This window comes from Pituophis catenifer, unplaced genomic scaffold (genome assembly GCF_029215685.1).
Source record: "Pituophis catenifer annectens isolate HBS135680 unplaced genomic scaffold, rPitCat1.0.hap2 SCAF_3, whole genome shotgun sequence".
In the NCBI taxonomy this organism is placed as follows: Eukaryota; Metazoa; Chordata; class Lepidosauria; order Squamata; family Colubridae; genus Pituophis; species Pituophis catenifer.
The window spans coordinates 179,955,773-179,974,216 of NW_027256883.1; the positions used below are offsets into that span (position 1 = coordinate 179,955,773).

The 18,444-nt window shown below is 38.4% G+C and overlaps 1 protein-coding gene across 1 annotated transcript in view; it reads right to left on the reverse strand.

Annotated features, from left to right (window-relative positions):
* The window catches only part of ARL8A (ARF like GTPase 8A), a 39,391-nt gene that overhangs the window by 15,509 nt on the left and 5,438 nt on the right, over positions 1–18,444 (reverse strand). The window contains exons 2-3 of the mRNA XM_070941603.1: positions 5,305–5,385; positions 3,308–3,381 (exon numbers count right to left, since the gene is read on the reverse strand). Coding sequence (XP_070797704.1) covers positions 3,308–3,381; positions 5,305–5,385 — 155 coding nt within the window. The remainder of the gene's footprint in view (positions 1–3,307; positions 3,382–5,304; positions 5,386–18,444) is intronic.

The window sequence follows — 18,444 nt, forward strand, 5'->3', positions numbered from 1 at the left end:
TTGATGCCTCTGTGGTGTGTCAATAGATATCACTATGAATATAAATGAGAAAAATTCACCAAAGTTTTATCAGAATGAGACTTTAAAGATTTAAGGACAGAGTCTTATATTATTCCAAAGTCTATTATTATTAAGCATGCAACTAGTGCAAAGGACAGAGGGACATTTTCAACATTAGTATCATCTAATTCGCTCAAAATATCTCGACATTAAACAGAATTTGCTTGCAGAAAAGACATTAAAAAATAGTTGATATGGGAGGTGGAATGTAAGTAGTCCTCACTTAATGATCACTCATTCAGCAACCATTTAAAGTTATGATGGTGCTTGACAAATAGCAGTTACCGTATTTTTTGGAGTATAAGACGCTCCAGAGTATAAGACACACCTACCTTTTTTGGTGAGGAAAACAAGAAAAAGAAATCTGCCTCTGCCTCCCAGCAATTTTGCCTCGTTGCAGCCAACAGCCTGCTTTACTTTCATTTTCATTTTCAGCATAGCTTGATTAACACAAGGAAAAAAAATCTGCTTCCAGAAATTTACCTCCTTGAAGCAAGCAGCAGAGGCCCTCACAGCAATAGACAATGGCAATCGCTGCAGCTTGAAACAGCTGAGAGTTGGGAGGCCGATCCAAAGGACAATCAGTTTGTGCTAATTAGGCTGAAGCTGAAACGGACTGTTTCTTCTTGCTGCTTGCTGCAAGGAGGTAAATTGCTGTGAGGCAGAGGCCAAAGGGTGGGGACCAGTGGGAGGGTGGGGCTACATTCGGTGTATAAGACGCACCTAAATTTTCACCCCCTTTTAAGAGGGAAAAAGGTGCGTCTTATACTCCAAAAAATACAGTATACCTTGTCTGTACAGCTTGACGTGGGGGGAGGGGGGGAGAACTGTCACGTGATCAAACTTCAGGCGCTTGGCAGTCCATCCACATTTACAACCACAGTGTGTCCTTCAACTCCCCTTCTTGCCAACCTTCTCCCATCTCTGGCCTTCTGGTTGCCCTGCCTTCAGCCACCCATCCCTGGCAGTGTCCCTGAGGAATCATGATGCCTCCGCAGAACAGTCCTCTAGAAGTCCTGGGCCAAAAGTGAGCAAAGGGTTTATCAGTGCTGGATTTGCTCTTTCCCTCACTGAAGCCTGTAAGCTGGTCCTTTAGAAGCTCTTACAACAAAAACTGCAGAGTGCACACTGTGACTCCTAGATGTCATCATCCCTCCATTACCACAATTCCAAACAGAATCTCCTGCACAGCCATCACCTTCACCTGGGGAGCCGCTGCCACTTCTCCAGCCTCAGCCATTGACAGATAGCACCACACTTTTATGTCCCCAAATTTTGATCAGAGGATCGCAGGAGTCCTGCAATGACCAGAACTTTTGAGGATCAGTTATAACTACCATTCATTAAGCATCATTGTAAGTTTGAATGGTAGCTGAATGAATGGTTTCACCTGAGAACTACCTATACATGTGAAGTCTGAATCAATTTTGTGTTTTCTTCAGAAAAAAAAAAAAATCATCTGAATTTCTGGATGACTGGATCTCTAGTTTCTGCTACACTGGACATAATAGCCAATGTAACTTAGTTTCACAAATAGATGCAACACAATAAATAATTAAAGACTTAAAATAATTAAAGACAAAGATTAAATTATTTTGGATGACTGTTGTTGTGGGCCAATAAAGCACTTGTAGCATAAGAAAACCCTTGCATCAAGAAACAAGGCCTGGTTATTGATCTCATGCTATAACTGTGAAACACAGCAGAAGATAAATCACAAGCTGACAAATTTTGCTTCTGAACAGAGTTTCTGATTTATGTACTCATTTATTAATCAGATTTCTAGGCCACTTAACTCATAGCAACTCTGTGCAACACATTACATAAAACAATTAATACAATACAAACAGAATATTACAATCCATGGTCAGGTAAGGTAACCAAACTTAACAATACATTAAATTCCCACAATAGACACATTTCCTGACCTAGTGCTTAGAAGAAAGGCTAGATCTCCAAGGGCTGTTTTAAACAATGGCATGGTTGAGATGATTTAAACCTGAAGGGCATGATGCCTAAGTCCGTCTAAGACATTATTTTAATGTCTTGCAGCATGCCTATTTTGTCAGATCTTCCTGAACACGCTGACACAATCTGTCATTCAGCCTCTTTATAGGTACCTTGAATTGTATCCAGAAGTTTCCTGGTAATCAGTGCAGTCTGTGCAGCAAAGGTATTACACAGATATACAAAAATGCCTCCATAACTATCTGCTCCACCATATTCAGCAATTTCCAAGCTGTCTTCCAGGGGTGGTGCCATATTGAGTGCATTGCAATTGTTTACATGTGAGGTGACTAGAACCTGAGAGACTGTCCATGGAGATTCTCAGTCATCCAGGTCATGGTTGTCCCAAAGATGCTTTTCAAGAGCCTTGGTGGCACAGCAGACTAAAGTGCTGTTAAATAGCACCAGCTGCCTGCAATTACTGCAAGTTCAATTCTCACCAAGCTCAAGGTTGACTCAGCCTTCCATCCTTTCGAGGTAGGTAAAATGAGAACCCGGTTTGTGGGGGCAATAAGCTGACTTTGTATAAAAAAGAACACCGCTTTGGGGGGGGGGAAGCCCTACTATGCAGGTATATACAAAAGTATGAAGGCTATTGCTTAATGCATTGTAAGCCGCTCTGAGTCTCCGGAGAAAGGCGGCATATAAATCAAATAGATAGATAGATAGATAGATAGATAGATAGATAGATAGATAGATAGATAGATAGATAGATAGACAGACAGACAGACAGACAGACAGACAGACAGACAGACAGACAGACAGACAGACTGACTGACTGACTGACTGACTGACTGACTGACTGACTGACTGACTGACTGACTGACTGACTGACTGACTTTTTGGTGTTTCTTTCAAGACATTTTGCTTCTCATCCAAGATTTCACTTCTTAGATGAAGAAGCAAAACATCTTCAAAGAAAAACCAGAAAGTCCAGTTGCCTCTTGAAAAAGCACCTTTGGGACAACCTGAGTGACTATGAGAAGAGATGCATGGTCTAGAAAAGGGCACAACTAGCATATTGAACAAATCAGGGGAAAGTCCCCTATCCACAGCTGTGAAAAGGGGAGGCAGACGTTTGTTATGATGCCTAACTTGCACTTAGCCATACTATTGTTAAAGAGGTAGAACTAATTGCAGGTTTCCATCCTTCTTTGTGTATTATTCCTGCCCCTCTATAGGGAAGCATCAAGCACATCTTACTTACCATACCCTTAGTATGCAAACAAGAATTACTTACACTATTGCACTGACACCACGGCAATACCTCTCCCACATGCTACGAAAACGGGGTTGACCTCCAATGTCCCAAAGCTATACGGAGAGAGAAGCAAAAAGGATGAGAAAAGAGGAGGATATGAGGCTTTACAAATTAATTTATCCATAACTTGCATACGCCATACTCTACATGCATATTCTATTTTCCTAAGTGCATTTATATGATACAATTCTCCCCACTTACTTCATCGACCATATTCATTTATAGCTAAGCAAAATAAAGCTGGAGGATTACCAAGATAGCCCAGAAAATGGATTCTTCAGCTGCAATTCTACATCCAACCAAGAAACATTCTCACATTCATAAAACATGCAAAACTCTTCATACTTCAAACTATTAATATGCATTAAATATATATCAAAAAAGATTGAAATGATAGGAGATATGTGCACTAAATTAACACACTCATATTTTTTTCTCATCATTGTAATAAGTCTATACCAACTATTGATATGTTGCTGACACTCCTTTTCAAATTCCCACTGAAATCCCTTTTTTTTCCTTAAAAGCTGGATAAAAAATCTACATAATCTACAGAAAAATTTGCCTTAATAAATAAATGTCAATCAATCTGCCCTTATTTTAGCTGATCTCCCTATACTCTAGAGTTGGGAACTCAAAAACAGGATACAGCACTCATGCTGCAGTCTCTGAGATTAATATGGACCATAAATAATCTGTAACAAGTACTAAAACCACCGTACTCTGAAAACCCACTTCCTCCAACTGAAAGTAGCCCAGCATTTTAGTAACATTCCCTCCTATGGTCCTGTCCAGCTTTAAGAAGTCAACCTGCCTTCATCTACAGAAAGGTTCCAGTTGTATAGTCCTCTAAAAAATGCAGCTTCGTCTTCATAACACACCTCCCAATCTCCTCCAAATCAATTTTCATCAACATCTATCAGAGCATCAAGAGAGTCATCTTATTTCAGTATGATTTTACATACTGAAAGAAGATAAATTTTAATTCCTGTTAATTCAATTTAATTTCTTAATCTGCCTGGATGGCTACAATCTAGAACAGGGCTGTCAAACTCCCGGGCCGCGGGCCAGATGCATCACGCACTGGCCATGCCCATGCCCGGTTTAGCGAAGGGGAAAACACTCCCTATACATCACGTGACGCCACTGTAACGATGTGAGTGTGACAGCCATGATCTAGAGCAGGGGTCACCAACCCTTCAGACCTTAGGGACCACTAAATTCATAATTTTAAATCCTGTGGACCACTAATATGATCTGCCTAATGGCCGGTTGGGTGGACGTGGCTACGTGGTCATGTGACTGGGTGGGCATGGCCAACTCCTTGCCTCCCCACCCGGGCTCCTTAGGGCCCCAACAGGAAGCAGTTGTTGGAGCTAAGCAGCCACCATGAGAAAGAATTGGCAAAACAACTCAGTTCAAATTGGATCTGACCAAGAAGGAGGCTAAGCAGAAGCACCTCACTGAGGACTACAAGCATATGCTTTCCAAGCAGAGGGAAGACCTGCAGGAGTGCAAAGCCAGGTACCGGCACCTGGAGGTTCAGCGGGCTGAGATGGTCAACCAATTTCATCCATGATGCAATCCCACTGAAACAAGGTCCTCCGGCTCTTCGCCATCAGCAGCACTTCCCTCCACATCAGCAGCACTTCCCTCCTGGTGTGGTGTCAAAACACCACACCAGGAGGCCGAAGCAGACCCCAAGTCGGAATTTCTGCCCCCCTTCGACCCACACAAAAAGACCTCAAAGGGGACTCTCTGCACCACACAAACATTCATTGCATGTATCCGTCCCAGGGGCCTTAGTTTGAGAACCCCTGATTTAATGCAATATTAAAAATGCAAATAATTTTTCTGTGGACCACCAAAATTTCTCACGGCCCACCAGTGGTCCACAGACCACCAGTTGGTGACCGCTGATCTAGAGTATCCCAAACACTATGTCTGAAATTTAGTTAAGATGTTTTGTATCTTACCTTTATAGTTACATTTCCCTTGGTGATTTTTCTCATGTTGAAGCCCACTGTTGGGATCATATCTTCGTTGAACTGTCCAGACTAAATAAAATTTTTAAAAAAGATTGTTAGAAGTGTCTTTCTATTTAGCTACTGCAGCCTCATCCTTATAACACGGAAAGATATAATAGAAATCAGAGACTGAAGCGATCTTAATTCCTAGATAGCATAAGAATGACTGCTACTTTTTTTTCAGATAGTCAAGCATCTTGATCAAACAACAATCCCATCCAGGAAATAAAGTAATGGGGAGGAGAAAGAGGAGAAGAAGCAGTCTCAAAGACCTGAAGTAAAAGCTACACCGCCTATCTATATGGATAGACCATAGACAATTCTCAAGTAGACTGAGTGAATCCCATTGGTACCCCAGGTGTTCATTGTAATACCTAGTATGTAGCACTTGGTGTCCTTAATTAACAAAAATAACTGTTATGCTATTGCTGCTATACAGTCTAGTTAGCATACAAATATAATTAAAATTGCAACTAATACTCATAAGATGTATAGTAATGTAAACTTAACTTTCATTTCCATGTTGGATATTAGAAAGTGTACAAAATACAATCAGTATCAGACTGCAGCCTATTTGAAAATGATAACTGGAAGTATTTTATGGATCTCAATTGTTTATCCGATAGAAATCAACTACAAATCCACAGATAAAATATAGCACAAAACATAGTATTTTAGTAATAGTAAATTGTCATTTGTTAAGTAGAATAGAATTTATTACAATCTGCTTATTATTTATTATTGTGATTTTATCTTGACAAAAGGGAAAAAAGCATATAAACATGTATTATGTACACTGGAATCCCCAAAGTATGAAAACTGAACAATTTCAGATGAAAGATAAGGGTTTTTCGCTTATTGTATCTTCAGTTGTCCTGGATTTGTTGTGTTCCCTATATCTTGCAACATTTGTCTCAGAATAACCTTAGAAATTAATTTTATCTATCCATTGCTCTTTTCTTTCAATAATTTACCATTTTAAAATGACCAGCATTTAAACATTTATCATTTTAAATTTGGCAGCAGAGATTTAAGAATCTTGCGAGTATATCTAAGTGTCAGCAATGAATTTATCTAATTCTGATTTTTAAAATGGAGAGCTTTTAGCCTCTGGCTTTTAAAGATTTGGCACATCAGCAAATCTTCCATGATTCTCAATCTCTGTGTTTTCTCCCTCAGCTTTTCATTTTAAAAGGCATATCCTGATCTTGCCAGAGAGATAATAATAGACTGCTCAAAAGCTACATGCTTCAATAGGCCAACCAGCTCACACTGCACTGGGATTTAATGCAATATGCTACTCTAGACCTTGTTTTTCCAACAATGGTAAGATTTTATTTAAGCAATAGACTCACATATCCTTGTTTTTCTGTCCAATGTTTTTTTTCTAAAACAGATAATCAATACTGCACACTAGATAATTTTTATTATGATGATATTCCTAACAGAGGAGATAAGCAAGTATTCAAAATATATTTGAAAGACACTAAGTGAAAATTTAAGATTATCTTCCCCAATCCAGTGTGCTACAATGGTTGAAATGCTAAACTAGGAAGATGGAAGACTCAAATTTCAGACAACTTAGCTAGAGAAGGTTACTGGATGACTTTGAACCAGTCACTGTCTCTCAACCCACCCTACCTCCTCATAGGTTTATTGCTTTGTGGTAAAACTGAAAGAAGGATCAGCAGTATATTGCCTTGAGCTCCTGAATGAAAGCAGGAATATCAATCTAATAAATAAACTGGGCTATAGAGCTGGGAGCAAACCTGAGGATGTTTAGAGGAGAGCAGGGCTCTTAAACTGTTTTTAAGAGAAGCTACTAGATCTTTACAACACTATTAACCCTATTTCTTGGAGGAACAATACATGTGATAAGCAAGAATGGCTCTTTAAAATCTAAGACTTAATAATAAAAAGATCCATGGTCTCATCAGAGACTTGAATGTTTCCTCAACATAATCTGATTTCCTTCAGCATCAGCAACATGTACACAATTAGACTAGGTACAGTAGCTGACTACTGAAGGCTTTAACGCAACACTATTACCACTTGCATTCCTATCTTTTGATATATCCAAAAAGTTGCCTTTCTAGTATATTGTTACAGTGTAGAATATGACTGACATATTCACACATTCGCTAATCATAAAGTAGTGTGCATTTTTCTTTGGGTTAGTATAACATGTGAATTCAGACTCTCTAGTTTATAAGCAATAATGCATTGTTTACTTTATATGTGATTTATATAATTACGATTGAAAATAGTTATTTAACCCAGTCAGTTAAGAGTTCAGTGACTGAATTTACTGTAACACATAAGACACCTTCACAGCTCAGAGTTCAAAAAGTGATTGAACCAATCAAGCAATAGTGACAAAGTCCCCACTGAAATCCATTCATCCTTGACATGTATTTATGGTAGTTTGTTTCCCAGGCTAATCATAATGCAAAAGCCTTGAGCCAGAATTCATGGGGCTTCTATAAATCAGAGGAACAAAAAAAAAAATGACTCTAGCATTTGTTTTGCAATAGCTTAGAAACATTTCACTGAATTGGAAAAAGTACCTGACAATTTTTCTTGCTATTAAATAATTATGTAAGTACTGAGAATTTACCTGACAGCAAAAGAGAAAAAGAGAGATTAAGAATATGATTAGATGACAGATAACCACTGGGACCTGAATTTACAGAAATGTGCATCTCAATTATTTAAATGTACTATTGTTCAAAACTTCAGCCTCCCTCAAAGAAGAGCCCCAACAGAGGAAGGATAAGAGATAGAGAAAGGTTTAAGGAAAAAATTAGACACTATTCCTCTTGAGATCTTGAGTTCTTAGTGTGTGTGTGTGTGTGAGTGGGGAGGGGGAGTGTATGCAAACACATACACACACACAATTAGCACTGGAGAACTAAGCAGTGGAGTAGCCATCCTGAACCAAAACATTTTATATATTTTAGATCATGTATTACTTCAATGTGTGGGTATATTCCATGTAACATTGTCTATCATACATTTGAGAGTAGAGATTTAAGAACCTTGGCATCCTATTGTAAAGAGGAACAACTGGTCATTAATTACAATAAATCCAAATTTTTAGTTTTTTCCAATAAAAGACAAAAATACAAGTGCATAATTAACTTCCATAAACTAGAAAAAATTATATGTTTTAAATATTTCGGTATTGTTTCAGGCTTTTAGAAAATTAATAGTCCAGGTTAATTCAGTGAATTCTGTTGCCCAAAGGCAACAGCATTATGCATTAGCTATAACAAAATTTTATACCAGCAGGTATTGCTACATTCCAGTAGCAATTCAACTGTTTATGACTGTTTATGATTAAAATAGCTGCCTAACTATTGTATCGTATACAGTTTAGCCCAATTAGAAACCTAAGGTCATATAAAACTATTCATTTGAACCATTTATTTGTAATTCTAGCCAAAGACCATTTTAAAGGAACTTAAAAAATGTATGATGAATATATGTTGTTTGATTTTTATAGCCCAATCCAATGGTTCAAAGCACACAGAAAATAAAAAGAAGAAATATAAAACCAAATGTCAAAATGCCACAGCAGTTAAATCAGGACACAAAAGAAAATGAAAATATTACATTGTATACTGTCTTTCAGCACTAGAAAGAGTCAAGACACCTGTGCCCAGTTTTTTGGATTACAATTTTCACAGCCCTTTTTCATTCATCAAGATTGCTAAGGTTTATGGGAATCGGAAGCCAAAGGACTAGCCTGCCTTCCTTGCATGAGTTACTGAGTAGTAGCCAAAAATACAGTATATTATACCCCAAATTTAATCAGGCAAAGCAACTTCCATAATTCAAGAGTTATCACAACCTATTCATATGTCTTGATGATTTATCCTTGGCATGCAGATGATACCAAAATAAAAGCATGCTCAGCAAATTGTACAGAAGTAAAATATACCTGGATACTGGCAAGCTCCATAAAGCTGCAGCTAGCTGTAACAGAGATACAGCCATGCTACAGAAATGCAACATATTTTTATTTCTATGTATTACAATGGACACTTCCAAAATGAGGTTTGCTATCTATAGTGACAAATGTGACACAGCTTCCATCATCATCTTTTCCAAATATAACAGTGGGATTCACATGCGTCATATATTCATCAGATGGTATGAGCACACAGTTTAGCTGTCTGGAACTGTGCCCACTTTCCTAGAAAAATGGATGGACCACGGCCCAGTAGTGGGCTGCAGCCTGGGGGTTGGGGACCCCTGATCTAATCTACATGCACTTGATCAAATGAGTGAAGACACCGATAGACCTTCATGGTTTTCCTCATATTCATTCAATGGTTGACAACTAATCAATTCCAGGTTAAGCAACCTGGAATTAAGGAGAACTTCCTAACAGTGAGGACAATTTACCAGTTGTCCTCTGGTTAACCTATACATAGGTTCTCCTGCTTGAGCAGGGGGCTGGACTAGAAGACCACCAAGACCCCTTCCAGTTCTATTCTGTTCTGTTGTTCTGTTCTGTTCTGTTCTGTTCTGTTCTGTTCTGTTCTGTTCTATTCTATTCTATTCTATTCTATTCTATTCTATTCTATTCTATTCATTTATACCTTAAATAAAGTTTAGAAATCAATTTATGCTATTATAGTTCCAAAGTGTATAGATTTATTTAATATGTATGAGAATTCCAGGAGTATAGGATATAAAGCCTATCAACATATCTATAATTTTACAAATAATTTAGGATAACCAATCAAACCATGAGGATAAACAACAACCATCCTAGCATAGAATCAGTGACAACAGACAACAATGGATTCCCAAATCTGCTTATACAATCCATATATGCTGTGACATAGATTTCCCTTAATGGAATTCTCAAATTGAGATTTTCCAGAGCTGCAAAAATTTAACAGCTGTTAATTTCAGATTCACAGATACCCAGTTACTGGGAATTTTTAGCAGTACTGGTAGGATGCTTGCAAATCTGGATAGAATGCTTATAATACTTGATATAATGATGCCTTGAAGATACCGACAATATCAGATTTCTCATGTCATCTCTGCCTATTTCTCTCTGTTTAGTAGCTAAGATTTTCAAGCCCTTGATATCGCTTAGGACTCTTATCTCTGGTTTAATAATATTTACCTTTTAAAGTGATATCTTTTATAGTGTTGTTTTCATACATAGTTTTATCCATTTGTTATGTACCGGCCAGGAAAATTTGTCCCTTTTTTTACATGTCTCCAAAATGATAGGAACTTGTAAATGCTGGTTGCTGGAAAATTCAACCGCTTAGATTACAACTAGCTGATAGTATTGTAATCTTATCTTTAGTAATCATAAAGATACGAAGTATCTGTTTAACATGTTAGGAATATACACTTAGGATATCTATCGTACTAGTTTAAATTACAGGGAGCAAGTATTATTTATCTGTGCAATTAAAAACAGAATGGCACTGAAATGTCACTGAACAATAAATGTCTAATTAATGCTTAATTAATAGCACAGCCATGATAATTCTACTGTTTTGATCCTACACAGCAGTCGTCTAAGGACAAGCATGTGAGAGAGGAACATATACAGAAAGGGCTGCTCTGTCACCTCTCAGGCTACTGCAGGCAGGGGAAAGACTGCAGGGAAATTAATTGTTTTTCATATCAACTCAAACTGCAAAACAGCTTCAGATATAATTCTGCAATTAATCAAATTTATGGAAATAGAAGCAAGCCACTTCTACCATATTTTGCCTAAAATAGGATCCAAAGCAGCTACGTACATATAGTCTTCAGCCACTTAGCAGCCATTTAAAGTTACAGTAGACTCCCCAATTTTGACCTGGTCTCAAAGTTACAGCTGCTGCAGTGGCCCACAGTTGTTCACACTTAAAACCGATCATAGGGACACTGCCAATCCCCACTGCATATCTCCCCCACCATCCTACTCTACCGGATCCCTGCAGGCCTTGAGCTTGCTTCCCAGCCCACCAGACTCCATACCCTTCTCCTCATTTATCTTTTAAAGATCTCCAGAGCTTGGATTAGGGAAGCAGAATGGATCATTTCATCATGTGGCTGTGTGACATGATTCCGGAAGTGACTGATCTTTAAAGGAAGAGATGGACTTATTATAAAACTGTAGGCCACACTTGACCTGCAGTTTAACATCATACAGAGCACACTAGAATATGGAAACTTTGTACTGATCTGCAGTCTCTTCTGAAAAACAGTCGATCTGCCGTGTAGCCTTCCTACATGGAAGCCGCATGGTGCCATCTCAGATGTGGGCATCAGTTTGGAAGCGGGTAGAATCCTTGAGATTGTTGTTGGGAACCCAGCAGGGTGGGATGAAGAGAAGATGCGGTGCCTTTGGTTGTTTATAAAGGTGGGTGGATTGCAAGTGCCCAAATTTTGTTCACGATTGTGGGGGTGCTATAGCGGCCATAACTTCAGTTACACATTATAAGTCCCTTCATTCAGTGCTGTTGTAATTTCAAATTGTCTCTGAACGAACAATCTTAAATCGAGAACTACCTGTATTTCTTGATAGTTTTTCTTTCCAATTTGTTATTTAATAAAAATTACATTTAAAAAACAATTATTTAATTTCTGCCATATTAAAACTTCCTAGTCATATCAAAGAAGAAAAAAAGCTTAACTATTGCTTGGTACACTATTCAAAATGACATTCTACAGTACATACTACAGTAGTTGCAAACCATAATCCAAATCATAAATTAACTCTGACAAAGCAAAATTTCTGCTATGTAAGTTGATGTCTAAATCTGTCTAAATGTCTAAACTGCTGTATCCAGTTCTAAGAGTTAGGATACAAAAAAAATAAATAAATAAAACCAAACAAACCCTAGCAATAAATATGACTTGGCAGTGTCAGGATTAATTCATTAAATATTTCCTTGTTTTCATTGTGCATTCCATACATTTTTTCAATGTATGTGCATTCCATACATGGAATTTCACTCCAATTTTTTGGTTGCCAAAATTTATATGGGAAAATTAAAGTTGGGAACAAAAAGCAGCTATAGGGCACACCCACATTTTATTTACAGGTAGTCATCGACTAAGACCATTTGTTCAGCAAAAAACTTAACAACAGCAGTGAACAAAGTGTACCCGAAGTTACAGACACTGCAAACCCCTGCAGTTATGTGATCACAATTAGGGTGCTTTGCAATCCCCCCCACCCTTATAACCAGCTGCAGGGATGCTTCAACTGCCCCCATCTGCCTATCTTCCACCTCCATCACATACCACTGGATCCCTTGGCCTCCTTTCCATCCTTCTGGGTCCACATTCATATATGCCCACCCCTCACCCCACTCCCGGTCATGCCTTGCTTTTCTGAAAGAGAACAGGCAGTGTGCCAGGTTGCCTTCTTTTGTGCCATCCTGAAAGTGGACACCATTTTGGGAGTAGCCACAATTCTCGTGAAGCATGAATTGTAGCCACTCCCAAAATGGCACCTGCTTCTGGAATGGGACAAACAGCTTCTGTAAAAGGCCATATAGTGCACCAGCTAATTCTCTCTCAGAAAGGTTATCTTTGGAAAGTGCCTTTCTGAAAAAGAATCAGTTGATGTAGTGAGCAGCCTTACTATACAAAAACTACTTCCTGTCATCCTGGAAGCAGGATCCATTGCAGCCATTCCCAAAATGGAGTAGATGGAATGAGGTGGCTGCATAGTGCATCAGCTGATTTTCTTTTGGACAGGTAATTTCTGATGATCGCTTTTCTGAAAGAGAATCAACAAAAGAATCAATACAGCCTTTTAGAGAGGCCACCTTGCAACTGCCATTCTCATGATCTCTCAGAATCTCTCTTGCACGAGATCACACCAATGGTGCCAGCCTCCTAAATGGTGCAAAGTTGCCTCTCCAGGCAAGTCATGAATTGCATTGGCCATACACTCTTTGGAAAGATGATCTTAAGAAGAGTTCAATGGAGTGAGGCACAATGGGGAGGATGCTCAAGGATATGGGACCCAGTGGACCAGAAAGCAAAGGTTCCTCAGAGATTGAGGGAGGCCCTGGCAGGGCTATAAATGATCCAGGAAGATACTGCAGTACAGGCCTGGGATTGCTCTACCTCTCCCAGAGCCATCCTATTCCCTCTTAGGCACTCCATATTTCACTTAACAACCCAGTGGTAGCTTAATGACAACCACAGGGAAAACCAGGACTGCAGTCATTAAGCAAAGTGATCAAGTGAGCACCTCACTTAATGACTGCAACAACGTACGATCGTAATTCTAGGCTCAATTGTAGTAAGTCAAAGACTACCCTCCATGTATTTAGTTAATGAATTTATAGGCTCATCTATAAATTTCCATCTCAACTACATGACTCTAGGCGGCTCACAATTAAAACAGAATAAAAACTATAAAAACAGCAAGTTACAAACAACAAAAATGATATAAAAATAGCAGCCAAGTAGACTTGCAACCACCCTAACAAGCCGTGACATGAGTGTCCTGATGCTATCAGAGCCCTAGGCTCAAGGACAAAGCCTCTGAATGCCTTGTGAAAGGCCAGCAATGTCAGGGCAAGTTCAAATTCTGAAGGGATGATGTTCCAGAAGGTGGTAGAAAAAACTCTCTTCCTGGGTCCTGACAAATGACATTCCTTTACAGACAGCACCTGGAGCATGCCCTTCCTGCCAGATCTAAAAGGATGAGTAGACACATGACTGAAGAGAGACAGTACCAGAAGTAACACATAATTTTCTTGTCAATGTAGAGTTAAAATGCATTGCTAACCATTTGTTAAGAACATGCCCTCATGATGCAGCCTTCTTCTCACTCCCCACCAATAGCTGTGACTGTCTATATGTTACAACAGTATTTTCTATATCCTTAGGAACATTCTAGTTGGTCCTGCCTGCTAAAATTACAGTTTCAAAAGCAACCTTTTAAGTTTCACAGGCAAGCCCAACAAATGATTGCAATTATTTCATTTGACTGAAGAACACTCCTTTGTATTTTCTAAGACATTACTAAAAGCGACTATCTTGGTTATTTATTATCTTACCTTACTCCATTTTATTGAGGGGTATGTGTGTGATCTTACAAACATTGTGTGGAATCATTTAGAATTGTTGTCCACTTTAATTTCCTCACTGAAAAAGAAGTCCTCTTTCCTTTGGTAGCTATAGCACTGTTGGGGAAGAGGTCTTTACATAAATAATAGCTTCATGAATAAATTACTTGGGAGATCATATATGTGCAGAGTTCAATTGAAATTACTGTAAAGATATGGCAGACTTTCAAGCTGCTGCTTATGTAGTCCTGTGTGCAGTTTCCTGTTGATCATTAAAACAGCTTTGTCAGTATCTAAGTTGACTGAGCATAACCACTATTTTCCTACCCTTACATCTCCCCCCCCCCTCCGGTCTGCTTACATTTGCTATCTTCAGCTTTGCTTTTTGATTTTTTCTTCTGCAAAAAGATTGATGGCTTTAGACTGAGTCAGCATAGAAAATGCTCTGACACACGTTCCTGTATGCAGGTTTTCCTAGGCTGAAAATACCTCTTATCCACAGCTATCCTAGAAGGACTTGGGATAGTCCCTCATGGCCTTGTCTCTATGTAAAAAAAAGAGTTTTATAAGATAAAAATGCTACATTTCCTTATCTTAAAGGGCCAGAGGCAGGGGTGAAATGCTACCAGTTCGCTCCAGTTCAGACAAACCAATAGTGATAAAAACTACCAGTTTGGGCAAACCGGTAGTAAAAAAAAAACCCCAGTATTTCTGGTGATCTGCTGTGCCGCGCGGTTTAGCTCCGCTAGAAAGCAGGAAATCCTGCTTTCTCATGAAGCTAAATCGCGCGGCACAGCTGTTTCCCTCCCTCGTTCTACTTACCTGGGGAAATCTTCTTTTTCCGCATGCAGCGTGCCTTTGGTGCACATTGCGCATGCACACACAGTGCGCTTTTGGTGCGCACTGCATGCGTGCAGTGTGCTTTTGGTGCACACTGTGCATGCTCGCACAGCGTGCTTTTGGCGCACACCACACATACGCAGGCAGTGAACTGGTGGCGATTTGAGGATTTCACCACTGGCCAGAGGTGTAATTATTCTGCCAATACTGCTCTACACTTGAGGTAAAAGAGAGTTGCAAGGTTGATTGTCTTGTTTAGCAGCTATGTATAGTTATGACAGTGATGAAGTAACTTTATGACTAATCCTCTCATTTACAAACTCTGCAGATTTATAAAATAAAGGAAAGCTGAAGTAAGATCATAAGCACAGTTATGGTTTCACTTTGCAACCGCTTTACTTAATGACCATGTTGTAGATTCCAACAGTGGTTGCTAAATGAGGACTACCTGTAATGCAAGAGAGAGGAGTCAGGTTTGTGATCATCCATCTTAATATGTACAACTTGTTCAAATGACTAGGCAAGCAAGAGACTCTTCTACAAGAAAATGAAAGCATGACCATAAATTAGAATTTTAAAAACATGGAAACTTTTTATTTATTCCTAATGCTATATTATATATTTGGTATTTAAAGTGTGACCATTTTGGATCAAGCTAAATTGTATTTGCTGCCATTCTAAAGAATCAGTTTAAATACTGGAAAATACTGGAAAAAGTAGTAAGAATCTGTTGCCTGTCAGTTAAAGCAAAGAAACTGTAACATCTTGCATAATGATGTTGAAATCATTTCCCACTTCATAATGCGGAACATCCTGACACAAACTTCTGCTTGAATTATTGTAGTGATAATACAAGGACCTGAAAAATAATTAAAATAATGACTTGAAAGAAAACATGAAAATCTACCATTACTGTACTATATCAAAACAACACTGACACATTTTTCTCCTCACCATCATTCTTTTCTTTAAGGCCCTTCTGCCTAAACTGCATAGACAGAATTTCACATTTATCTTGAAATGTTATTCTAAAAGTTCCATTTAATTTTAAAAATATCGAGGACGTAGTCCTCAATATTGAAAAAATCTGCATACAAGAGTGACTGCTGATTTTGTTTGTCTTGCATAGACTTGGATTTCCTGCTGAGCTCCCTTTACTATTATTTTTCATATGCCAACTGGTCATTTATATATAAAATAGAATAATTTTCCATTCCATTTAAACATATTTATTTAAAATCTAGATCAGGCATTCTTCCATGAGCACATGAGCAATACTAGTTTTGCCCCTTTTTCATCAGATGGTTACATTAACCAAAAGGCAACATTATACCCCAGTATGACACCAACGTCACTGAGAAGAGTGCATGTTTTTGCCATTTACATCCATCCCAAATTACATATTACAATTAAAGAACATGATCTAAGACTAAATTAAAACTATTTAATACCAATTTTTTTCTCCTTTCAGCAACTGATCACAATTACCACAAATAAAAGAGCTAATTTTCTCAAATGCTTTTAGGAGTAAAACATCCTAGAGCTTAACATTCTTTGTTTGAGCCTGTATCTTCTACGCCAAGTTCTGATCTTGGGATTTAGATTTTACAAATCTGTATTTTGTCCAATGCAAGTCACCTAAAATGTTACTATGTATCAAATGACTGACTGTTTCTTCAACAAGGTTATAGGTTGTATTAGGTTTGTTATGTGCAAATTAGCACATATCCCCACTATAGCAAATCTGTTTTTAGAGACATAACGGTGATTTCACCACCATTATCAATACTGTATCATTTGCATCCCAACAATTCGTCCAGTGAAATCATAGCAACATAAAGGGGATGGAACAATTCCACTTTAACTTCATGTCAATCACTGTTGAAGACCCTTATGATTTCAAGTCCATGTAGAAATTTAAACCATCTTTCAATTTCCTTCAAATTTCATTCCAATTCACAAGACATAGCATCCATAGTGGATCATGGGCCGGCCCAAATTGTATCATGCCTGTGCTGACACCATGATTCAGACAAGAAATTACATGATTCAAAACAGTGTTTTTCAGTCAAACTGGGCTTCACACTTTCCCCTTATCCCTGCTTTATTTTGATTTCTTATCCCAGCTTTATCATATTTATAAGTAACTCATGGTGGTAAATATATCCGGCAATATTCACTCATCTTTGTCTCTTATCTCCATTCTTCTCTCCACACCGTGACCATTAGTCCCATTTTCTCAAAACTGAATCTTTCCCCTATTTCATACTTTCATCATTTCTGTGCCAAACTGCCTTTTTGTAATGGTATATGAGAAAAACCCTGGGAGCTGGGGCAAAGAGATGCTGTCTAGGGAAGGGTCAGGTAAGAGACAGCACTGCCCACAGCTGGATAATGGGCAGGGCAAGAGGCTCAGAAGGGATCCTCCTTAGTTTCTGAGGCTGTAAAGGAAATTGACAGAACTGTACTTTTCAGATTTGCAAGATTCTGTTAATGTAACTTTACAATAAAGTAGAATTAGGCTATCTGGTCATGTTTCCTATCCGGCCTACTTGATAAGACTGATACTGTGCAAAGCTCATTTTTCAGTCTTCCATCCCTACACAGGCCTTTCATGAGGTAAAATCTACATAGCTCCTCCTACCCCAAATAAAGCTCTAATTCAAAGAAAAACAAATTTGTGAGCTTCTATCCATTCTCGGACGGTACTTCTGTCTCTTGCTCCTGCTATCTTCACAACAGGAGAGGAAATAAAATAAAAAAGCAAAATGGGTGTAGCCAATGATTTTTTACCTGACACTGAAATAGCAACAATGACCAAAAGAGATTTCCCTTATTCCTTATTATCCCCAATCTGCAGCTGAGTCTTCAGAAATAGAGGAGCACAAAAGCCGAAATAAATAAGCAAATTGCTCCCACTGGTTGAAGGGTCTTCCAGGTTTCAGCGAAACTACAAGAAGACAAAGTAATCATTCACGAGGGAAAAAAAAACCTGTTCACATGAAATTAAACTTCACTCGAGGGATATATTTTTTAAAGTAAGCCTCTGACAAAAGGCATCTTAAAATTTCAGGAACTTAAAGTTACTCCTTAGTTCTCAGGCAATTCTGAAAAACTATAGCTAATGTACAGTATAACATGCCAGGTCAATCACTGTCCTTCAATTTAACTTACCTCCAAGGATTATGAGGAT